Source organism: Sus scrofa, chromosome 10 (assembly GCF_054392235.1).
Source record: "Sus scrofa isolate SSC_HxYL_T2T_F1_AM1 chromosome 10, Sscrofa_HxYL_maternal_Yorkshire_Landrace_v2.0, whole genome shotgun sequence".
NCBI lineage: Eukaryota > Metazoa > Chordata > Mammalia > Artiodactyla > Suidae > Sus > Sus scrofa.
Window position 1 is genome coordinate 54,132,501 of NC_139392.1, and position 25,079 is coordinate 54,157,579.

Sequence of the window (25,079 nt, forward strand, 5' to 3'; positions counted from 1 at the left end):
GTGGCTCACTGTAATTCCTTTGCCAATAGTCCTTCAAATTATCCAAGTATTGGAATGTGCCCATATTCTCCGATCCTCATTTTCAAGATTGAGCCACTGAGGTAGTCTAAGGACACAGAATATGTCATCAGAGCCATAGCCACCAGTTTTAATTCAGGGTGAAATGGGTTATTCTCAGATGTTCTGTTTTAAAGTATAGACTTGGGGAGGGGGGAGCTCCCGTTGTGGCCCAGTGGGTCAAGAACCTGACTAGTTCCATGACGATGTGGGTTCAATCCCTGGCCTCGCTCAGTGGGTTAAGGATCCGGCATTGCCATGTGCTGTGGTGTAGGTCACAGATGTGGCTTGGATACCCCATTTCTGTGGCTGTGGAATAGGCTGGCAGCTGCAGCTCCAATTCACCCCCTAGCCTGGGAACTTCCATAGCTGCAGGTGTGGCCCTAAAAAGCAAAATAATAAAAATAAAAAATAATTACAGAAAATAAAATACAGGCTTGTGTTCATAGCATGAGTCATCGAGGTGTCTGGATTTCATATTACCTGCAGCCTGTGGACTAATAAAATCAGGGCCAACTCTCCTTTCTCTGAAGACTCTAAGGCATAGAATAGGAAGTTGCTGGGTGGTGACCACCCTATATGTCCTCTCTGTACTTCCTAGGTCCCCTGGGCCACTGCCTCTGCTGTCCCAGCCAATGACTCAGTTTCAGAACTTCTACTCAGCAGTACTTGGCTGGGAGAAGAACCCTAACTTCTCTGATCTCTAGTCCAAGAAAGTAGGATGTGCAGAGCCTGTCTGCACTCTCTGAGGGCTTGGAGCAGGCCGCCTGGACCTTCGGGAGGGGAGCTCTTGCTCTGAGGGCTGTGCTCTTGGGACTGTGCTGGGTGTCCTACGTTGGTGCCTCTGGCTCCACTCTGCATCCTTCCGCACCTGCCGTAGGCCCTGGGAGGCTCCCCTGTAAGATGGCATCAAGGGTTGCTTTGCTCTCTGGCTTCCACTTGGGTTCAGCCAAGGCAGCATCTCAGAGAGAGAGAGAGGAGGAAAGTGCAGTTGTGATATTTTATTCATGTTCCTTCAAGGTCACCATGGGCAGGCTACACGCTTCAGCCTCAAGTCCCAGCTTCTGATGGCAGCTTTCTCCCTGCTGCCTTTATGGTGTGAGGTTCCGGTAAACTTCAGGCACAGAGATGATAAAGACATCCTCCCCAGCCCCTACTCACCCTGGGGTATCGCATCTTCTCTCCTATGTCTTACTTTCCCCCTTCCCATAGCCTTGTCCCTTCATGCAATTCTCCTGGAATCATTCTATGTTGAGTGTGGCATTTCTTTTCCATAGAGAGCTTGACTGATGCAGCTCCTTCATTTAAAAAATTGAAAAATAGGAGTTCCTATTGTGACTCAGTGGTAACAAACCCGACTAATATCCATGAGGATACAGGTTAAATCCCTGGACTCATTCAGTGAGTTAGGATCTGGCATTGCCATGAGCTTCGGTGTAGGTCACAGACCTGCCTAGATCCCGAGTTGCTATGGCCATGGCAAAGGCCAGCAGCTGGAGCTCATATTGGACCCCTAGCCTGGGAACTTCCATATGCCACAGGTGTGACCCTAAAAAGACAAAAAGAAAGAAAAATAGGAGTTACTGTTATGGCTCAGTGGAACAAACTCAACTAGTATCCAGGAGGATTTGTGTGCGATCCCTGGCTTCCCTCAGTAGGTTAAGGATTCGGCATTGCCATGAGCTGAGGTGTAGGTCACAGAGGCAGTTCAGACCCCACATTGCTGAGTCTGTGGTGTAGGCTGGCAGCTGCAGCTCCAAGTCAACCCCTAGCCTGAGAACCTCCATATGATGCAGGTGCGGCCCTTAAAAAATAAATAAATAAAAATTAAAAATAAATAATAAAAACTTGAAAAATAATGCCCATCTTAAGGTGTCTTCAGGATAAAATAGGATAATACGTGAAATGCACTCAGCCTAATAATGAACACACAAAATGTAGCACAAAATATTTTTCAAGGTGAAGCTGGCATGTTGGATCAATTCAGTTCAGTTCAAATAGTTCTACCAATATTTATTACATCCCCTTTAGGTGCAAATCATGGAGCTAGCCAATTCCTAGGTTACAAAGATGCATTAGCAAATTCATCAGTCTATTCCCCCTCTCTTTTTGTCTTAGGTACAATCATTTGACAAATAAATATTGAGGGCTAGTCTTCTGGATCCCATGTTAATAATTCTTGGGGATAAAACAGTAAACAAAATAGACATACCCCTGATCTCAGAGAGTAAACAGTCTAGTGGGAGGACATAGGAATTCATCATATAATTACATCAGTGAGTATGTTTCACAAACTTATGTAAGAACTCTGAAGGAAGAAAATTTGTTTCTGTCATGTACAAAGCAAATGGTCTATAATAGCCTGAACCAAGGTCAGGGAATGCTTTGCTGATGACATAATACTGGCTGAGATAAAAAAGATGAGTTGGACAGGGCCAGGCAAAAAAGCATGTAGAGTGAATTTCTGTTGCGACTCAGTGGGTTAAGGATCCAGTGTTGCACAAGTTTTGGCACAGGTCTCAGATGGACTCAGATCCCACATTGCTGTGGCTGTGGTGTAGGCCTGTGGCTACAGCTCCAATTCAACCCTTAGCCCGGGAACTTCCATATGCTGTAGGTATGGCCCTAAAAAGACCAAAAAAAAAAAAAAAAAAAAAGCAGCTGCAGAAGAGTGTCCCACTCAGAAGGAATTCCATATAAAAAGGTTCTGGGGAGGGAGGGGACATGTTTGTCTGGACTAGAAAACGGGAAGGAGGGGCCGTGGTGGAATCTGGGAGATGACAGTGGAGATGTGGGTGGAGACTAGATGACCCAGACTCTCTAGGCCAAGGTTAACATTTTGATCTTTATTTAAGACAAACGAAAAACCACTGGGCTATTTTTTTTTTTTTTGTCTTTTTTTTTTGCTATTTCTTGGGCCGCTGCCACCGCATATGGAGGTTTCCAGGCTAGGGGTCCAATCGGAGCTGTAGCCGCCAGCCTACGCCAGAACCGCAGCAACGCAGGATCCGAGCTGCGTCTGCAACCTGCACCACAGCTCATGGCAACGCCGGATCGTCAACCCACTGAGCAAGGGCAGGGACCTAACCCGCAACCTCATGGTTCCTAGTCGGATTCGTTAACCACTGCGCTACGACGGGAACTCCTCTGGGCTATTTTAAAGATGGGGATTTCATGATCATTTCAAGGTTTATAGAACATCACTTTGGCTGCAACAAAGGGAATAATGATATGAGAACACCAGATAGTGGGCTTTTGCCATGGTCTGGGTGAGAAATGAGAGCTTGGGCTGAAGTGGTGCCAGGCGAGCTGAAGAGAACTGAACCCATCCAAAAGACACTGAGAAGACCAAGTGAACAAGAAAGTTAGGGATGGGTTGACTACAGAGGATGAGAGAGAAGGGTATCAAAAGAGAACATTAAATTTCTGTCTGGTTGGTCATGTCATCACCCAAGACCCAGGAAATATTGGATGAAGATTTGGTTTGGTGTGGAAAGTGTGAGAAGACCACGAGGACAGTCTTGTCCTTGACATGATGTTTGAGACTTTCTAGTTGGTAAAGTCGAGAAACAAGTGGAACTGACAGCACAAAATGCTGGTGAGGATGTGGAGCCACAGGAACCTTCGTACATTGCTGGTGAGAATGCAAAATGGTTCAGCCTCTCTGGAAGACAGTTTGGTGGTTTCTTACAAAAGTAATATACCCTTACCATTCAATCCAGCAATCATGATCCTTGGTATTTCCTTAAAGAAGGTGATAAGTTGTGTCCACACAAAAACCTGCAGAAGAATGCTTATAGCAGCTTTATGCATCATTGCTAAAACTTGGAAGCAACCAAGATGTTTTCCAGGAGGTGAATGAATAAATAAATTGTGGTCCCTCCAGATAACAGGATATTATTCAGCACTAAAAAGGAAAGAGCTATCAAGCCATGAAAAGACATGGAGGAAATGTGAATGCATATTATTAAGTGAAAGAAGTTAATCTGAAAAAGCCATATTACGTAGGATTCCAACTATGAGACATTTGGGAAAGGGCAAGACTCTGGAGACAGTAAAAAGATCAGTGGTTGCCAATGGTAAGATAGGGGGAGAAATAAATATGCAGAACACAGAGGATTTTTAGGGCAGTGAGAATATTCTGCATAGTATTCGAATGATGAATATATGTCATTATATATTTGTCCAAAGAAGCAGAATGTACAGCACCAAGAGAGAACCCTAATGTGAACTATGGACTTTGAGCCATGATGTGTCAATGCAGGTTCAGCCTTGGTACCAAGTGTACCACTCCAGTGAGTGATGTTGATCACAGGGGAAGGCGATGCATGTGTGGAGCAGAGCGTGTACAGGAACTCTCTGTACTTTCTTCTCAATTTTGTTGTGAAACTGAAACTGCTCTAAAAAAGGGCAGAGGCTTATTGAAAATGTGGAGAAATTGGATAAAAGAATCTGCAGCTCTGAGGGAAGATCTGAGATGGAGATTGGAGTTAGCAGCTATTAGAGAACAGATGGTTATTAAAGCCATGAGCTGGCCTTGGGAGACTCCTAGGGAAAGGGCCCGAGAAGGGCTCCAGGGGGTAAATGACAAAGCTGGAGGGTGTGTGACAAAGGAAACAAGAGAGTGTTGCAGGAAAAGGAAGCAGCCGACAGGCAACGTCTAATGTTCTTGAGAAGTCCAGAGGAGAACTGAAAATGTATGTTGAGTTGAGCAACATGGAAGTCATCGGTGACCTTGGCACAAGTTCATTCAATGGGCCAAGGGAGGTCAAAGGTCACCCTCAACTGGGTGTGCAATGGAGTGAGTTTTTATACTCATTGACCCTATCTGCAGTTGTCTCAAGGGACTTGACTGTGAAACGGTAGCTGGAGAGGAGTATAGGGGTCACGGGAAAGATTTTGTTTATTTTCCTGTTAAGATGTGCGGGACTGGTGTGTATTCCACTAGTGATGAGACAGATCCATTTGAGAGGAGGGAGCGGAACATACATGAAGGAGATGCTTAGCAGCAGTGGGGCAGGGTGTGCCCAGAAGACAAGCCGGCGACCTCCAAGGCTCAGGTGCAGGATCGGCTTTAGGAGGGGGAAGGAGGATCAGATGGGAGCGGACGTGGTTAGATTTTCTGCCGAAACCTGTATTTAATCAGTGAAACTGGAGGTGAGGGACTGGAGGTTTGAGAAGAGGTGAGTGAAAGGATTGGGAAAATCATCCCACAGAGCCAAGGGCAAAATATAGTTTATGAATCTCTGGTGAGCCAGCTGGTACGACTTTCTCTAGCTGAGTGTCCAGGGGAGAGAGCAAGGGGGTTTAATCCTGGTGGAGCAGATGGAAAGACGGGGAGAAAAAAAAAAAAAAAAAAAAAAAAAAAAAAAAAGGAAAGTAAAATAGAGTTCCCATTATGGCTCAGCAGGTTAAGAACCCAACTAGTATCCATGAGGATGCTGGCTCGATCTCTGGCCTCACTCAGTGGCTGAAGGATCTGCCATTGCTGTAGCTGTCGCACAAGCCTGCAGCTGCAGATCCAATTGGACCCCTCGCCTGGGAACTTCCATATGCTGTGGGTGTAGCCATACAAAGAAGAAAAAAGAAAAGAAAGAAAGAAAAAAAAAAAGAAAGACGAGAGGGCAAGCGTTTGTGAGTATTACCAAGAATGTCATTGAAATGATGCCTTGTAGGAGCTACACTGGAAAAGAAAGGCTGGAGTGAAGCGGCTGGTGGGTCACGAAAAGGTAGAGGATGACTAGCAAACCTGTTTCCCTTCACTCCCTCCGTGAATGCCTCTCAATTACCTTCTGCCTTCCTCCTGTCTCCTGAGGCATCTCCATGTACATATCACCTCTCACCGATGCACCGTTATTTGCATGTATAACACTCCACACATCTGTATTGCACCTGCTATGTGCTGTATTAAAGACTAATGCAAAGACCATCAGAGCTATTCATACATATGATGATGAAGATAGTAATAATAACAAGTGAAAAAAGTCACTAACATGTTTTCTGGGAGGAGAAAACTCAGGGTTTTTATTTCAGGAATTAGGAAAAATAGGTTTCATGGTATGTATGCTAATTCAGAATTAACGCTGTGTAGCCGGAATAGGATAGCTTAGACAAAGTCCCTTGTTCATCGATCACAAAAGTATCTTCAGTGAGACCCACTATGGGTCTAGCATCCTGTGTCTTTTCAGCATCCTGGTCTTTAAGTTAGAACCAGTTGAGGGGATGCAACATTCCATTTTTCTTTTGTCTTTTTAGGGCCACACCTGCGGCATACGGAAGTTCCCAGGCTAGAGATTGAATGGGAGCTCTAGCTCCCGGCCTACACCACGGCCACAGCCATGCCGGATCAAATTGCATCTGTGACCTATACCACAGCTCACGGCAACACCAGATCCTTAACCCACTGAGTGGGGCAAGGGATTGTTCCTGCATCCTCATGGATACTCTGTTGGGTTCTTAACCTGCTGAGCCACATTGGGAACTCCAGCCTTCTCTCTTGCTCTCTACTCAGCCAGTGCTGCTCTAAGTGAAAACATGATCCTTTTCCAGTGTGATGCACTGTCATATGTCCTAGGAAAGTAAGGACAGTTCCTGCTCAAGTTCCAGGGAGCTCGTGCCCAGTGTGGAGGGCACAAAATTAAGCTGGAAGGTGCAGAGTGCTTTACAGGAATAATAGGAAGTATAACAGGAATAGGAATTATAATAGGAATAGGAGTAAGTATAATAGTAATAGGAAGAAGATGGCTAAGGTTCATAGGGCAGAAGGGTAACTGACCCAGCCTCAGGCAGCTCCCTGGTGGCCAAGAATTACCAGGGACAAATGAGAACAGGAAGGAGTTCCTGTTGTGGCTCAGTGATAATGAACCTTTCAGTATCCATGGAGACTTAGATTTGATCCCTGGCCTTGCTCAGTGGGTTAAGGATCCAGCATTGCTGTGGCTGTGGTGTAGGCCGGCAGCTGCAGCTCCGATTAGACCCCTAGCCTGGGAACCTCCATATGCCATGGGTGTGGCTCCCAAAAGACGGAAAAAATAAAAATAAAAAAAGAGCTCAGGGAGAGGAGTGGACTCTTTCATGCAAGGAAACAGCAGGTGGCCCAGGCTCGAGGCAGGAGAGAGCGGGGCCTCACGCAGGACCTGGACTCTGAGACCCTGGATGGCTAACAGGCTGAGAGGAGAGCTCCTGAGTCAGCTTATCTGAGTTAGAACCTGGTCCCCTGCTTCTCAGCTGGGTGGCCTTGGGAGAGCTACTTAACTTCTCCCAAGCACAGGCTCCTTACGTGTTAAAGAGGAATCATGGCTGCACTTATTCCTGCGGGTGTGTGGATTAAATGAGATCATTTGTTAGGCGTATACTAAACACCCAACAAACATTAGCTATTATTATTACTCAGAGTCAAAGAATGTAAGAGAAGGAAGGCATTTTGCAAAAACATTGAGGTTCACCTACTTGTTCTACGAATGAGGAAGCTCAGCCCACAGAGATTAAGTGTCATTCCTAAGAGCAGCTGGTTTCTAGCAGAGCTGGTCCTGGAATCTGGAGGTTCTCTTTCTGTCGCATCCCATGATAAAGAAGAAATAAGGGGAGTTCCCATTGTGGCTCAGTGGGTTAAGAACCTGACTAGTATCTATGAGGATTCAGGTTGGAACCTTGGCCTTGCTCAGTGGGTTAAGGATCTGGCGTTGCTCTGAGCTGTGGTGTAGGTCACAGACTTGGCTCAGCTCTGGCGTTGCTGTGGCTGTGGTGTAAGCTGGCAGCTGCAGCACCCATTTGACCCCTAGCCTGGGAACTTCCATATGCTGCGGGTGTGGCCCTTGGAAAAAAAAAAAAAGGAAAGAAGCAATATGTTTTGTGCTTGTGCTTGGGTTTGAGTCCCCACTCTGCTACTTATTCCTGCATGTCACTAGGCAGGAGAGTAAACCTGTCTGTGGCCATATATGCTTCTTCAAGAGGAGAATGTCTGAGTGATGACACATGGGGAAAGGAAAGCTGGGAGAAGCAGAAAGATCCTCGCCTCGCCCTAGGTCCTAGTCTTTGGTTGTTAGAATGGACGCTGTGATACAACATCTGATTCCTCCCTGAGCACAAAGAACTTCTTCCCCAGCCCCTGGGACTACTGACTGGGCAGAATAAAGCCACCTGTCCCATGCCACACCCCTCCCACAGCTGTTTGGAGCTAAGGACATGTTGACACAGGGATGGAAGTTCTGGCCCCCCTCTCCCCAGCTTTGGACACCCATGAAGGGTCATCCCAGCCTCAGAGGTGCCCCTTTTTGCAAATGCACCGGGACTCAGCCTCTTTCTTCAACAAGCAGCCTGTTTGCTTTCAGCAGGGGTAAGAAAAGAAAGCTAAGGTTTTAGGAAGGAAAAAGGACCACAGGGCACAGCATGAAGCAGGAGGAGCGGAAGGGAAAGCATGGACGTGGCGCGTGGTCCACGGCAGGACAGGACGGACGGCAGAATCTTGCCACATAAGGAAGAGGTGCAGAAACTGAAAGTATGAGGATCACTTGAGGGAACTGAAAATACTCGGTGGAGAAGTAAAGACCCGTGAGAAAAAGACGATGGGAGTCTGCACACATTTGACAGGCAGTCAAGCAGATGCTGGATAGAACTCCCTCCTCCAGGCTCCCCTCTTCCGCCTGCCCCCCCACCCCTGGTCCATTCTCAGATTTTCATCATCTGGCCATTGCTGTCGCCTCCCTCTCCCATCTTATCTTCAACAGCTCTCCCCCAGCCCTCCCCCATCTCTTCTAGCCACCTTGGCCTTCTTGCTCTTCCTTGAATACAGCAGCCTATGTCTATCTACCTCAGGACCTTTACACCTGCTGCCCTCTCTGCTTATTCTTCTATGTTCTTCTATAGGGCTTTTTTTTTTTTTCCATAATTTTTACTTCTGTTGAAGTATAGTTGATTTACAATGTTGTATTAGTTTCAAGTATACAACGGAGTGATTCGGTTATATGTGTGGGGTTTTTCTTTTCTTTTTGCTATTTTAGGGCCGCACCCACAGCATGGGGAAGTTCCCAGGCTAGGTGTTGAATTGGAGCTGCAGCTGCCAGCTTATGCCACAGGCACAGCAATGCAGGATCTGAGCTGCATCTGTGACCCACACCACAGCTCATGGCAACGCTGGATCCTTAACCCACTGAGCAAGGCTAGGGATTGAACCCGCGTCCTCATGGATACTAGTCAGTTTCATTTCTGCTGTGCCACATTGGGAACTCCTTTTTCTTTTTTTCTTTCCTTAATTTTTATTTCTACTGAAGAAAAGTTGATTTACAACGTTGTATTAGTTTCAGGTATACAGCAAAGTGATTCAGTTATATATATGGTTTTTTTCCTTAATTTTACTCTTTATTGAAAAATAGTTGATTTACAATGTTGTGTTGGTTTCAGGTATACAGCAAAGTGATTCGATGATAGGCATGGGTTTTTTTCTAAATTTTTATATTGATCGGAGTATAGTTGATTCACAACATTGTGTTATATAAGCTCTTCATTTGCCCCATTCCTTTTGTCATTCAGTCTTGAATCAAAGGTCATTTTCTAAGAAATCTTCCTGTGCTCAGTTCCTAGCTCATTGCCCTATTTCATAGGCTTCATAGCACACTTTTCTCCCTGAAATGGCTTTGCATCGTTGTTTCTTCTGTGATTCTGTTTGGTGATTCTCTCTCCTGCAAAGAATGTACACCTCATACAGACAGGGATGGATCTGTTTTGTTCACCTCGTAACCCCAGCATGTGGCACAGTTTGGGCACACAGCAGGTGTGCAATGACTCATTTGTTGAGTAAATGAATGAATGTAGGTCTAGAGCTAATGGGTGGACGGTTTGTAGAGCAGAATTTTGCAGCTGTAGTTGGCAGGCTTAGAGCCTCAACACCGAGGTGACTGTCACTTGGTAGGGAACCAGCAGGCTAGTGGGCACGTGGGGTTTGGAATCAGACAGATGAGGGTTTGAGTCTTGGCTTTGCCACTTCCTGGCTGACCACAGGCCTTCGACAAGTTCTTTGACCTTGAAAAGTCCCAGGTCCAGAGTTCCCATCGTGGCTAAGCAGTTAACGAATCTGACTAGTACCCATGAGGATGAAGATTCGATCCCTGGCCTCGTTCGGTGGGTTAAGGATCTGGTGTTGCCCTGAGCTGTGGTGTAGGTTGCAGATGTGTCTCAGATTCTGTGTAGCTGCAGCTGTGATGTAGCCTGGCAGTTGCAGCTCCAATTTGACCCCTAGTCTGAGAACCTCCATATGCCACAGGTGCAGCCCTTAAAAAAAAAAAAAAAAAAAAGAGGGAGAGAGAGAGAGAGAGAAAGAAAAGCCCCAGGTCCAATCTAGAAAGATTGTAGTATGAGTAGAAGCCACCTAAGAGTAATGATGGATTGATGAGAGGTTGTTAAGGTTTCATCTGCAACCCTCTGTAAGTGCCAGGCCCTTGGCAACTGCTAAATAGATGGCAGCTTTAGGGCTTGGCTCTTTAGTTTTTTTTTTTTTTGTTTGTTTGTTTGTTTGTTTGTCTTTTTGCTGTTTCTTTGGGCCACTCCTGCGGCATATGGAGGTTCCCAGGCTAGGGGTCTAATCGGAGCTGTAGCCCCCGGCCTACGCCAGAGCCACAGCAACTCGGGATCCGAGCCGTGTCTGCAACCTACACCACAGCTCATGGCAATGCCGGATCCTTAACCCACTGAGCAAGGGCAGGGATCGAACCTGCAACCTCATGGTTCCTAGTCGGATTCGTTAACCACTGCGCCACGACGGGAACTCCCTGTTTGTTTATTTATTTATTTATTGCTTTGTAGGGTGGCACCTGTGGCTTATGGAGGTTCCCAGGCTAGGGGTCTAATTGCAGCTATAGCTGCCGGCCTACACCACAGCCACAGCAGCACCAGATCCAAGCTGCGTCTGCGACTTAGACCACAGCTCTCAGCAATGCTGGATCCTTAACCCACCGAGCGAGGTCAAGGATCAAACTTGCATCCTCATGGTTCCTAGTTGGATTCATTTCCACTGCGCCATGACAGGAGCTTCCAAGATTACAGGTCTTATCTGTTATCTGCATGAGGCCACTGAAGTCACAGGATCCGGTGCTCACCTAAGGAAGGTGTCACTGCTGTCATTCCTCTCGCTCAGCATCCACTTGGTACTTTTCCCCCATCACACTCATGGTCCTGGGGTGTGGGAGAAGCAACCAGACGTGCCCTGGGTTCAGTGGGTGGGTAGTGGGCGTGGTGCGTGATCACCCAGACTGTGCTCAACTTCCTGCCTCTGACAAAAAGCAAAGGGGATGCCCTAGGGTTGGAACTGGTGATGAAATAGCTGGTCACTCTTACTCATAGGACTTAGAGCTGTAGCAAAGTTGGTAAGGCCACACAAACTGCTCGAATCTGTAGTACTGTGTGAGGTGTGTATGTTTTGTGATGAGAGGGGAGGAGAAATTGTTGCAGCCAGCAAGACACAGCAAGAGGTGCAAGGGAGAAATCCCATGTATGGAGGTGCCCACTGTCTTCTGGTACCTTTCTTGGACTCTGTCCAGCACCCCCAGGTGATGATGGGTTTCTTTATCTTGAGCCAGAAAAGAGCTAGCCACAGCCAACAACCTGATGGAGGGGATGTATCGGCACAACAGGCACCTCCATGTCCTTTCAGCCCCTTTGTGATAAGGAGACTTTCTTCTGCTGAGCAGGACCTTCCAGGTACATATCTTTTCCATGTCCCCCGTTTCTTGTTTGTAGAAAATAGGCTTCATTCAGCCTCTTTGCTTTGCCTGAGTTCCAAAGGGCAGATTCAAACAGTTGCTGAGTCAGGGAAGGGATGAAAAACAATGGAGAAGCAGTCAAGAAACAATGGTGCAGGAGTTCTCATCATGGCGCAGAGGAAACGAATCTGACTAGGAACCCTGAGGTTTCGGGTTTGATTCCTGGCCTCGCTCAGTGGATTAAGGATACGGTGTTGCCGTGAGCTGTGGTGTAGGTCACAGACTCGGCTCGGATCTGGCCTTGCTGTGGCTGTGGCATAGGCTGGCAGCTGTAGCTCAGATCAGACCCCTAGCCTGGGAAACCTCCATATGCTGTGGGTATGGCCCTAAAAAGACAAAAAGACAAAAGAAAGAAAGAAAGAAACAAACAAACAATGGTGCAGCCATGGGGCAGGATCCTGGTTCCCCCTCAAGCCCCACCCAGGTGAAGGATGGTAACTTCCGGCTGAGCCCAAGATTCCTGGAGCTCCGCCCTGTTACCGCAGCACCAACCAATCAGAAAAACACATGCACATAGTGGAAGATCATGAAGACTCGGACCCACTCCCCAAATGATTGTCCCTTTAAAATTTTTCATGGTCGAGCAGAATCTTCAGAGTTGGTTTTTGAACATGAGTTCACCTTCTCCCCAGGTTGCCGGCCTCCTGAATAAAGTAGCCTTCCTTTTCTAACCAACACTCCGCTCTCAAGTGTTGGCTTCCTGAGTTCAGGAACATTGTCAATATCCATACAATAGAAGGAAATACTTACATAGCATGTGCTTATTATGTAGGAGGAAATGTCCCTATAAAATGGTAGAAAGGAGAGACCCCGCCATGATGACTAAGGAAAGTCCAGCCAACTGCCCCAACCACCCTCCCCCACGCATCTACTTCTGTAAACTTGTTTCTGCATCTACTGCTTTGTCTGACCTCACTCCAGTCTGACCAGCCAAGCATGGACCTGGAAGAGGTAGCCCATAAAAGCCTTGTGAAGCCCATCTTCGGGCATCAGACTCTGGAGAGCAATCTCCTCTGAGCCCACCTGCCTGATAAACCTGAGTTCTCCAACGCTCCAAGAACTGGCTTGGTTTCTTGCCGGGTAGAAGAGCTGATACACTGCAGCCACAGAGCTGCTGGAGCTGGTACACGACAGCCACAGGGCTGTCACCAGAGCTGATACGCTGTGGTGCAGGGCTGCTGGGCAGCTGCTGTAATAATTACGAGCTGGGCATGGTTCTTAAACACCATACCTGCATCACTGTATAATCTCATGAGGTGGCTACAATCATTAGACGCAAAGTACAGATGAACAAAAATTTGCTAAGTGTGCGCAGTAACTTGCGCAGGCCTGTACTGCCAGTAAGGGGTAAGGTCAGGACATTGACCCAGGTCTTCTAGCTCCAGAGTCTATGTACGGAGCACCAGGCAACATGGCCTATTCCTAATGTTGTCAAAACTCAGCCTCTGTCCACTGGTGCCGAATACAAACACAGAGACAGAGTTTTAGGTGAAGGAGAAAAAGATAGCTTTATTGCTTTGCCAGGCAAAGGGGGGCCACAGCAGACTAAGGCCTTAAAGACTGTGCCCCTCCTTGGGAGAGATTAGAAGGTGTTTTTATAGTTTGGGGATTTCAACATAGGGTCATAGATAAGGATCAGGGGAGAGGCAAGCTCCCATTGTCTTTCAAAGCTGGTGTTTAGTGGCCCCAGTACTGGTTCTGCTGGCCCCTAAACTGTCATCCAGTACTTCTTCCACTAGTTGGGGGTTTGGTTCTGCAGAAAGACTCAAAGATATTGTTATGCACATTCCTTGAGAAGGAACCAGGACCCTGCCTCAAGGCAGCACTATTGTCTCTTGATGGCTCCTCCCTGGGCTCTGCCTCCCCACCCTTCCCCGATTAGCAACTGCCCTTTGGAACTCAGGGAAGGTCTTGGAGGCTGAAGCTTATTCCCTAAAAACAAGATATGAGGACCCAGAAAGGCCTGTGTGCCCAGGAGCCCACGGGGCTCTAGCTCATTTATACTAAGGGCAACGGTTTTCCTGATAGGCTTCCCATCCTTGGGGATAACAGGGCATCAGTAGCTGAGCTAGACAGAGGTCTCTTCCGTGGACCAAGTGTGTCCTCTGTGGCTGGCTGGGAGTTGAGCTCTCTGCCAGCGTATCTTGTCTTGCTCATGATACCCCTCCGAGCTAGAACAACCATCCTAATTTACAGACAAATAAACTAGGTTTAGGGTGATTGGGTACACAACTGAGATCTCCAGACTGGGGAGCGCTGATGCTGGGAATCCAGCAGGCCTGCCCAACCCCGGTCTTGAGCAGTTCTCCTCTTACTAAAGCCAGTGTCCATGGGATTAAACTTCAGGAGGGCTGTGCTGGATGAGATGACATGTACAGTCTTAGCAAACCTGAGCTCCCAAGGGAATAAATGACCCATAAAGGGCACACTCTTGAACAGAGCTGCAATAACTAGCTGCTAGGCCAAAAATAGTACTCATAACATTTCAAATTTTCTTTCCTTCTTTCTTTTTTTTCAGGGTCACACCTGTGGTATATGGAAGTTCCCAGGCTAGAGGTCGAATTGGAGCTGCAGCTGCCAGTCTACACCACAGCCACAACACCAGTTCCAAGCTGCATCTGCGACCTACACCAAAACTCATGACTATGCTGGAGCCCTAACCCACCAAGTGAGGCCAGGGATTGAACCCGCATCCTCATGGAGAGTAGTCAGGTTCTCAACCTGCTGAGCCACAGCGGGAATGCCGCACTACAAATTTTATATTTGAGGAAATATTTCTCTTCTAAGGCCGTCCTGATAGGGATGGATTAGGCACACGTGGTTGTAGTCCCAATAAAGGACCATAGATAAAGAGGGAAACGGGAGATCACTGTAAATTAATAACTGCTCAAGAAAGCTGTCAGCACAAGGCAAGTTTACTTGACTATTGGAGGCAAGAGAATTGCCTCAGGTCATTGTGTGGGGGATGCAATGAGGCCTGCATTCAGATTCAGACCAAGGGCAAGAGTTTAAGGACCACCCTTCTGCGGATTTGAATACACACCTTCATACTAAGGAGGAGCTTCTACTTCCTGAAAGGAGGAGGTGGGCTTTTCCAACTCCCACTCCCCTTGGAGGATAAAACTGTAGCCCCCTGGATCCTCGGGGCAGAGCTTCCTTGCCTGCCCGCTTGCATCTTACAAGTATCCTATCTTAATAAATCCATTTCTTGCGTATCACTTTGTCTCTCGCTGAATTCCTTCCGCACAGAGTCATAAAGAACCTGAACCTCAGTGAGTCCAGACACAGGGTGAGTGATTCTAATTTAAAACCATGGGTTTAAGTCCCAGTTTGTGTTTAGGCTGGGTTAGAGTCCTGACACATGGGTTCAAGTCCCAATCTGGGTTCTGGATAGGTTCAGGCCGTCAGTTCCACTCCCCCTCTCTTTCTAATGCTCTGCAGTGTTTCTCCTGAAAAGTGGCCCAAGGAACAAAGGGTTAAGTGGGTCCTCAAAGGGTCTGCTCTCCCTGCTGTCTGCAGGGGTGGGGCTCTGAGAAGACTGTCACCATCTTTCCTGATCGTACCACCACCTTGCCTCCCCCAGTGCTCCCTCATCTGACACCCCTGGGCCCAAGCATCAGCACCCAGGTCCCCACTGTTGAACCCAGCAGTCCCTTTTCAGCTCTCATCTTGCTAGACTCATCAGCAGCATTGGCACGTGGTCCAGCCCTGAATCAGGTAAAATAGTAGAAAACTTATCCAAAGAGGTTGGATTCAAACTGGGTTTCTGGCAGATGAAACAAACCAAAGTCACCTTTTTATTTATTTTTAAAAAGGATTTTTAGTTTTTCCATTATAGCTGGTTGAGAGCGTTCAGTCAGTTTTCTGCTATACAGCCAAGTGACCCAGTCACACCTCTATATACATTATTTTCTCACATTATCCTCCATCATGCTCCATTGCAAGTGCAAATCACCTCTTTAGATGGTTTAATCCATCTTTCTAACATTTATGAAGAAGACACTTAAGGTGTGTATTTGTCCTTGACAAGTCAAGTTCTGAATTACCTACCCCCTTCATTTTTTTTTTCTTTTGATAAGAATTACCTTCCTGGGAGTTCCCCTTGTGGCTCAGTGGATGCAAGCATGACTAGCATTCATGAGGATGTGGGTTCGATCCCTGGCCTTGCTCAGTGGGTTAAGGCAGTTGCAGCTTTGATTTGACCCCTAGGATGGGAACTTCCATATGCCATGTATGTGGCCCTAAAAAAAAAATAATAATAATAATAAATAAAAGACAATAATTACCTTCCTGAAATGCAAGTTCCTCCTAGGAGAAACTTTTGTCATCTCAGAACCAGAATTTTTTTTCTCAATACGTGTAAGCATCTTAAGATACACGGGGGAGGTTTGAGGGTGGGTAAAAGGATTGGTGGGCTTTGCATTGCTTCTGGAGGACATCTGGTCTTGTAAAGACTAGATGTGTAAAAAAGAATAGCTTCCACCTCCTAGAGCAATGAAAATAAACACAAAAATAAACCAATGGGACCTGATTCAACATAAAAGTTTTGCACAGCAACCAAGACCATAAACAAAATGAAAAGACAACCTACAGGATGGGAGAAAATATTTGCAAACATATGACTGACGGGGTCTTCTCTGCTCCTGAGCACATAGAGTCGTGTTCACTGTCTCTAAGATGTGGGCAGATAAGTTTTCAGGTTCTCCAACATCCTCTCACAGGGCTAGTGAAAGCTGTGTTTCTCCCTCCTGAGAAATATGCCCCTGCATTAGGTCAACACTTACAGAGACTTTTACTTCGAGAGCAGGTCCCATCCTAGCAGAGGGGTGGGATGCTTCAGGACATCCAGGAAGGAGGGCAGCAGTGTGCTGGGTCCTAGTCCACACGCCATTGGTTCTAGAAAGAACTTCCTATTAGATCAGCCTGCTGCCTCTTGAACAGTACACTCCTATTTGGGCAGCGTTGGGCTTCAGGGCCCCTTAAGGGAAATAGAACTCAAAGCCTCCGACCAAGATGAGAATGACCAGACCCTTATCATCGCCCCATCAATCTCCTTGTAATGCCCCCTCTCCCACCTTGAGCATCCTGGCTCACACCTTCCTGCCCCTACTAAGAAAGGTATGTGGCCCACTCCTCACCCTGCCCCTATAGGGGCCTTATATGCCCCCAAACCACCATCAAGTGTATCCTAAGACCCCTCTTTCCACAACCAATCAGCAGGTCAGCAGTTGTATCACAAGACTTCTCTTCCTCCCTGGGCTATAAAAACAGACATGACCACGTGCTGCTTGTTGGCTCTCCGTGATTGTCAGGAAGTCATCCTGGTATGCCAGTAGCATAAACTCTTCTTTCTTTTCACCCCAATAGGAGTCCAGAAATTCTTCTTCTGACCCACGTGCCTAGACCACGACAGGCAGTCTTCCTTTTAAGAGTGGTCAAGGCCAAGTGGCTCCAATAACTATTAAAGACTCTACTTTCTCGAGAGTTCCCCTTGTGACTCAGCAGGTTGAGAACCCGACTAGGAACCATGAGGTTGCAGTTCGATCCTTGGCTTCCCTCAGTGGGTTAAGGATCCGGCGTTGCTGTGGCTGTGGTGTAGGCTGGTAGCTGTGGCTCCAATTCAACCCCTAGCCTGGAAACATCCAACAAGTGTTGGGTGTAGCCAAAAAAAGACCAAACAAACTTGTGTACTGTCAGAGACATCGTCTAATACTTTTTCCTTTTTTCTTTTTCTTTTTTTTTGCCTTTTCGCCTTTTCTAGGGCCGCTCTCACAGCATATGGAGGGTCCCAGGCTAGGGGTCTAGTCGGAGCTGTAGCCACCAGCCTATGCCAGAGACACAGCAACGTGGGATCTGAGCCGCATCTACGACCTACACCACAGCTCATTGCAACGCCGGATCCTTAACCCACTGAGCAAGGCCAGGGATTGAACCCACAACCTCATGGTTCCTAGTCGGAGTCATTAACCACTGAGCCATGACAGGAACTCCCAACATCGTCTAATTCTTTCTAAGAGGACAAATCGGTTTTCATTTGACTCCTGCTGAATGTTTCTGACTTTCCCCCCAGTTTTGGGGTTTCTAGCTAACAGCTTTCATTCCCTTAAGTAGGAGGCTTTGATAATGCTCAGGCTGGGCTCTATCCACGTTTTCATGGGGATCCCATGCAGAGTCAGTGGCAGACATGGCTCCCGATCCTGGCCCCTATATCTGGTGCTTGTGCAGTCCCTTATTTTGGTAAAATGCCATAAGGCACTGTACATGTGGGATCTTGCCCCAATTTTTAAAAAATCTTTTACAGTAAAGATCCAATTGCAAGATGGTGTTATAATTTAGAGAGCCATTTTCTGGCCGCTTTTCTTGATCTTCTAAACGAATATCAGGGCCAGGCAACAGAACCTAGAGACATCATCTGCTTTTTTTTTTTTTTTTTAAATCTTTTTGCCTTTTCTAGGGCTGCTTCCCTCGGCATATGGAGGTTTCCAGCTTAGGGGTCCAATCAGAGCTGTATTGGACCCCACCGGTCTATACCAGAGCCACAGCAATGTGGGATCCGAGCCGTGTCTGCAACCTACGCCACAGCTCACGGCAACACCGGATCCTTAACCCACTGAGCAAGGCCAGGGATTGAACCCACAACCTCATGGTTCCCTGTAGGATTTGTTAACCACTGCGCCACAACGGGAACTCCACATCATCTATTTTTGTCATGGGTTGATACCCAAAAGATTTCCAATTTAAAATACATCCCAACAGACCACAGTCAGGAACAGCAATGCCATTCTCAGGAGCCGACTAATGTGAGTTTAAGATTCCAAAGTTTGCTCATCCTAAGCCTAAAACTAGTTTTGACTACAGTTGCTGAGGAACTCAGTTTCACCTAGTTTTTTTAACAGATAAGCCAATCAGACATAGAGGACAGGACAAAACATAAACCCTAGGACCCAGAGTGAAACCAGCCTAGAGACCAAGGGTCCAGGACTCGAACCCAAGCCTGGCAGTCAGTTTCTGCCACTGGGAAGAGTGACTTCAGGAAACCCTATCCACACCTGTGTTCCCTGCACCCAGAAGTCTCTCGTTTTCTATTATAAAGGAACTCAACCTTCCCCAGTCACAGAAAAGGTGGCTGCCAAACCCAGAAGTCGCTAGTTTTCCACCAGAAGGAATGCAACCTCCCGGTGGTAGAACTCAGAACCCCTGGGCTCGAACCCAGGGTGAAACGAGGATCCCAACCCCAGTTGTGTGCGTCTTAAATTCTGCTTTAATCAAACGGGAGACTACTGCGATATCCATACTTATTATAGCAGCAGTTCTGGATGCTACTCACCTGCCCCCCAACACCCCGGAAGTCTGAGGGTACTGAACAAATCCGTTCAGGTCGCCACTTTGCCCACAGAGAGCCAGCTGGTGAGCAGTCTCTGAACCAGTAGACACCCAGCAGATTCATGTCTGACCAAGAGAACTCAACCAACATGAGAAGACAAGTCCACTTCACTCCAGTGTGGCCAGCTCACTTTGTCCCTCCTCAGGGCACATGCCCCATCAGGGTCACCAGAAATTGTTGCTGGATTCAACGGATCCATCTTTTGGAGTGCTCAGCCGATGAACACACCAAGTGTATCCCATGAAAGCAGAAGCATTTATTACTGGTCACAAGTAAGGAGACAGGGAGATAGCTTTCAAAGCATTATCTGGTTAACAGCAGGTGCTCAATAAACGTTGCATGAATCAGTGTATGAGCTGCCTTAGGACAGTAGCGATGTGCCTATGAGGCGGTCATGGGTAGCACCTGTCGAGCTTCTGGCCTCAGTGTGGTCCAGAAGACGCTTCTTTGTGCCTGTGACTATTTTCTCTGCAAAACGCAGGGATTAGAAACAAAAGTCCCCAATAAAGCTCAAATTATAGGATTCTTGAGAAGGTGTCTGAATGCAGGGCCCTCCAAACGAGCCATCAGACAATTGAGAAACAGGGGAAATCACGTCTCCTGAAGCTTGTCGGAAGAGCCAGGTGGCAGGCCAAGTAGGGGTGGACAGATAACAGACAGCAAATGTCAGGTGGCGATGGTGCCACAGCAGTTAGAGCCTCGAGCCTGAAGCTTGCAGCTCAGGCTTTTCTCTCGCTAGCTGCGCTGCACCGCGCACCTGGCTTAACCTTCTGAACTTACGTTTTATATTGGGGATTGCGAGGGTGGGATCAGGACTGCACCTCCGTGGCCCAGGGGTTGAGGGGACTGAAGGAAACCATGCAGGTGGCCCAGAGTCGCCCTTGGCAATGGCTCCGCGGGAGGCGTGGCGCGACGACAGCGGAGGAAGCGGAGGTGGCGGCCGGCTGCAGGGGTTGGGGGACCGCCCTGTGGTTGGAGGAACCGAGACTGGACGTGGATCCCGGACGTTGGGGCGGGCGGGGGCGGAGCGCGGAGGTGTTCCCGGGGGCGGAGGGCGGTGACCCGCGCTTATAGGCTCTCCGGGGCAACCCGCTGGGATCCAGCCACTCCGAGCTGTGCTGACACCCGGCGGCCTTGAGGGCGCACTCCAACCTTATCCCGCGGTGTCCCGCCGTCCGCACCTGCCGCTTGCACCTTGCAGCCCAGAGCGCAGCAGCCCGGCCTCAGCATGACGGACCAGGCGGCCTTCGACACCAATATCGTCACCCTAACCCGCTTCGTCATGGAGGAGGGCAGGAAGGCCCGCGGCACCGGCGAGATGACCCAGCTGCTCAACTCGCTGTGCACCGCGGTCAAAGCCATCTCCACCGCAGTCCGCAAGGCGGGCATCGCGCACCTGTGAGTCAGGTCTCCGCAACCCCCCTTCCTCGCCCCTCGGCCATGACCGTGACCTCTTTCTCCGGTTAGGGACCGCTGGGCAGTCCAATGTCTGGTCCTCTGCTGCTGCTCATGCTGCTGCTCCCAGCCTCTCTGTCTGACAGTAGAGATCCCTCTCTCTCTCTCTGGGAGCCACTCTGCAAAAACTTGCCCAGCCACACGCAAAGCCTTTCTGTGCTTTGACCTCCTTCACTCCCTTTGGAATAGAGATCCCAAGTCAGGTTTCTCATTCAACATCTCCTTGACCCTACACAAGTCCTGTTAGGAGCAGGGGAACACCCAGGCAGGCTGGGAGGACCTCCGCAAGTTCAGAGCTTTCAGGGGCCGCAAGGCTGGTGTGCACAGGGCTGCAGTAGGGCTAGGGTGGGCCTTGAGAGTCTGCATTTGGAAGAAGTTTTTCTGTGGTAGGTGGTGCCCAGGCTGGTCCACAGATCATATTGGGTTGTAGCAAAAGGACAGGACATGGGGATTCAAAGGGCTCCTTCTTGTGAGGCTTTTTTTTTTTTTTTTTTCTAAGTAACGCAATTACCCTTTCGTTTATTCTGATATGTATGACGGGTATTTTATTTTTAGACTGGTCCTCGATTTTGCTGAAGGGGACCTGGGTTTTCAGATTGCCCACACTCCTTCCTTTCCATCACTTAGGGACACTTTAAACATTGTGCACGATGCATAGCCGATCTGAAAAAGAACAACCCCTGTAGCCAAGATCTCTTTCCTGGTCAGCTGTTGGTCCTACAGGGTGGCTTGGTAGAGCTAACTTTTAAGGAAGTGGTGTATCATCATTGTATTTATTTTCAGATGTCTAGCAGGGATGGGCTTTGCTGGGAGATGGGTCTGGACAGTGTGTTAGGAAGGTGGTGATTCCATTGCTATTTCACCTGTGGCCTCTCTTAATAACATTTCTTTTTTATTCTTTTTTGTTGTTATTGTTGTTGTTTTGCTTTTTAGGGCCACACGTGCAGCATATGGAAGTTCCCAGGCTAGGGGTCAAATCAGAGCTGCAGCTGCCAGCCTAGCTACAGCCACAGCCACGCAGGATCTGAGACACATCTGTGACCTACACCTCAGCTCACAGCAGTACCAGAACCTTAACCCATTGAACGAGGCCAGGGATCGAACCCTCATCCTCATGGATGCTAGTCGGATTCGTTACCTCTGAGTCACAACAAGAACTCCTCCTAATGCCATTTCTGAGGACCTTTTGCTCTAAGAAACACTCAAGTAAAATCTTACTTTAAATTTAGTTACAGTAAGTATAGGTGTCCTCACAGCTTTCTATGCCTTTGAAGAGCAGGGGCCTTTTTTAGAAAGAGTGCTTGTCACAACCCTAAAGAGACTTGGAAACATAAGATCTGCTTTGAAGTGTATCTTTCCCTCTTTTTTTAAACGGCCACACCCATGGCGTATGGGAGTTCCCCGGCCAGGGATCGATCCCACACCTCTACAGCAACTCAAGCCACTGCAGTCGGATTCTTAATCCACCGTGCCACAGCAGGCTTTCCCACCTTTTAAATAACCTGATAATGGGATTTAGGTAGCGGGATTTGTGGATTAGGATCTAGACAAAGGATGTTAATTTTGGCTAGAGGAATTATTATTTTTACATTCGGTACCTGTAAATATCAGGTTAAAAATATTGTTGCTGCTATAATTATAAATTATTTAATAAGTTGCACTCAACAAAAATTTAAGAGCATGAAGGGAAAAGTGAAACCCACATCTATACATTCTTTGGGATATTTACTATTCATAATTTACTGGTTATTTTACTGGATGTTTTTTTATACTCATATAAATTTGTGCATGGATACCTGTTTTCCTGTGACTATTTGTAAATAGCAAACAAAATGGGTTCACACTTACCGTATTCTTCTGCAGTTTGCTGTCAGTATTCAACAGTATATAGGGAACAGCCTCCAATATCAGGCCGTGAAATCCACCTCCTTCTTTTTAAAGGCTGTGTGGTATTCCGCTGCATGGCCACGTCACAAGCTGTTTGGTATTTCCTGTATGTTTGGACATGTCCCTGGTCTTTGACTATTTCCAACACCTTTGTACCTGTGAAATGGGTATTGATGTGTGGTCACGTGGGTGGCTGACAGGACACTTACATACTCCTGTGGGAAAATTAGAGTCTGACTATCTCCGCATCAGATGTAGTTAGGCAGGGGGCAAAAGACAAGATCTCAACTTAGGCCTTCAAATTATATTCATTCCTGGCTTTGATATTGTGGATGAAAAGGCCAGCATGCCTGCAAAGAACTTGTCACTGCTGATGACTTGCCCTAGAAGGACATCTAGCCAGAGGGATAAGATGATTGCAGGTTTGCAGGAACCTCACAGGACCAGTTCGTGGATCTCAGCCAGGACGCCCCATCAGGCACACATCAGGGGTATAAACAGAGAGACTGGAGAGCTGGTACTCTCTTCCCCCCTCCTCTCCCACCCCTGCTTTCTCCTCTTCGCCCCTTTCAAGCTCTCTCTCTCTCTTTCCCTCTCTTCCTCTCTCTATATTTCTGGAAGGGCCTGAGAGTTGAGAATGACACAGAGCTGTGCTGTAGGAAAAAATATTATGAGAATAGATTATAAAACCATAGAGATTCTGAAAGATAGTTTCCAAGAGGTGCCAAAAGTACGATGTGGGTGCAAAGGATTGTGGAGCATCAGGATGGGCACTTGTGGAGCTCCCACTGTGGCCCAGTGGGTTAAGAATCCTACTGCAGTGGCTTTGGTCACTGCTGAGGCGAAGGTCTGATCCCTGGCCCTGGCACAGTGGGTTAAAGGATCCGGTGTTGCTGCAGCTGTGGGGTAGGTGGCAGCTGCAGCTGGGATTCAGTCCTGGGTCTGGGAACTTCCATTTGCTACTGGTGCAGCCATGAAAAAATAAATAAATGACATTTTCTTTAAGTTTATTTTTTATTATTTTATTTTTTTTGTCTTTTCTAGGGCCTCTTCCTTGGCACATGGAGGTTCCCAGGCTAGAGGTCGAATCAGAGCTGTAGCCACCGGCCTACACCACAGCCACAGCAAGTCGGGATCCGAGCCATGTCTGCCACCTACACCACAGCTCAGGGCAACGCTGGATCCTTAACCCATTGAGCAAGGCCAGGGATTGAACCCGCAACCTCATGGTTCCTAGTCAGATTTGTTAACCACTGTGCCACAAAGGGAACGCCTAAAAATTTTTGTAAAAAAGATGGGCATTTGCAATGGGAAGGAAAAGATGGTCATAAGGCCTGGTGGTTGGAGAGCATTTTAGGCTGGGCTGTCATGAAAGGAAAGGAAGAGTTGCTCATTCAGTTCGAAGCCTGGAGTACTTCATGTCTCATAGCAGTGGGGCATTTGTGGATGTTACATTGTGAGTGCTTTGAGGGAACATCAAATGGCAAAAGAGTGAGTGCTTTATTTCGGGGGTGGGGTTAACAAAGGGGAGTGGTGCAGGGTTTTGAGTAAGGCAGTGTTATTACTGGAGATTAATCTGGGGCAGGTATGGCTGGAAGTACAGTTAAAAGAGGGGAAGCTAAGGGAGTTCCCACTGTGGCTTAGTGGTAACGGACCTGACTAGTACCCATGAGGTTGTGGGTTCGATCCCTGGCCTTGCTCAGTGGGTTAAGGATCTGGCGTTGCTGTGAGCTATGGGGAAGTTTGCAGATGCGGCTCGGATCTGGCATTGCTATGGCTGAGGTGTAGGCTGGCAGCTGCAGCTCCGATTTGACCCCTAGTCTGGGAGCCTTCATATATTGCACCTGCGGCCCTATTAAGGAGAAAGAAAAAGACATGTGGAAAGCCAGGTGAAGAGGGGAGAGGTGAGAAAAGCATCATCTAGAGCTCAAGGATTTAAGGGGAGGTAGGGAGGACCTGGGCAAGTCTAGCTGGAGGTTAGGGGAGAAGAACAGCTAAGGAAGTTTTCAAAGAACAGGTCCTGCTGTTAAAATGTAAAACAAGGAGTTCTGTCATGGCTCAGTGGTTAACAAACCTAACTAACATCCATGAGTACCCAGGTTCGATCCCTGGCCTCGCTCAGTGGGTTAAGGATCTGGCATTGCCATGAGCTGTAGTGTAGGTTGAAGACACGGCTCAGACCCCGAGTTGCTGTGGCTGTGGCGTAGGCTGGTGGCCTCAGCTCTGACTGGACCCCTAGCCTGGGAACCTTCATATGCAGCGGGTGCAGCCCTAAAAAGACAAAAGTAAATATATAAATAAGAAGTAAAACAAAACATGAGCTCCCTGGTGGCCTAGTGGTTAAGGATTCAGAATTGTCATTGCTGGAGCTTGGGTTCCATCCCTGGCCAGAAACTTCTGCATGCTGCAGCTGTAGCCAAAAAACCCCACCAAAACCCAAAAAACCAAAACCCAAAACAAAGCAGAATTCCTAAGGAGGAGCTGGGTTTTAGAGGCTAGGAAAGGGTGGGAGGATGATTCCAACAATTTTGAACTTGAATTAG

General features: G+C 47.7%; 1 protein-coding gene and 1 long non-coding RNA gene across 3 annotated transcripts in view; one reads left to right on the plus strand and one right to left on the minus strand.

The window, feature by feature from the left end:
- LOC146399431 (uncharacterized) overlaps positions 1 to 20,083 on the minus strand; it is a 39,872-nt gene extending 19,789 nt beyond the window's left edge. Inside the window, exon 1 of the long non-coding RNA XR_014817700.1 lies at positions 19,138 to 20,083. This is a non-coding gene — a long non-coding RNA (uncharacterized LOC146399431). The remainder of the gene's footprint in view (positions 1 to 19,137) is intronic.
- A 207-nt stretch (positions 20,084 to 20,290) lies between these two features.
- The window catches only part of FBP1 (fructose-bisphosphatase 1), a 33,692-nt gene continuing 28,903 nt past the window's right edge, over positions 20,291 to 25,079 (plus strand). Inside the window, exon 1 of one of the 2 annotated variants that reach the window (XR_014817167.1) lies at positions 20,291 to 20,592. Coding sequence is in view for 1 of the 2 variants with exons in the window: in NM_213979.1 (NP_999144.1) it covers positions 20,423 to 20,592 (170 nt within the window). In the remaining variant the exon portion in view is untranslated. 2 annotated transcript variants of the gene reach the window in all.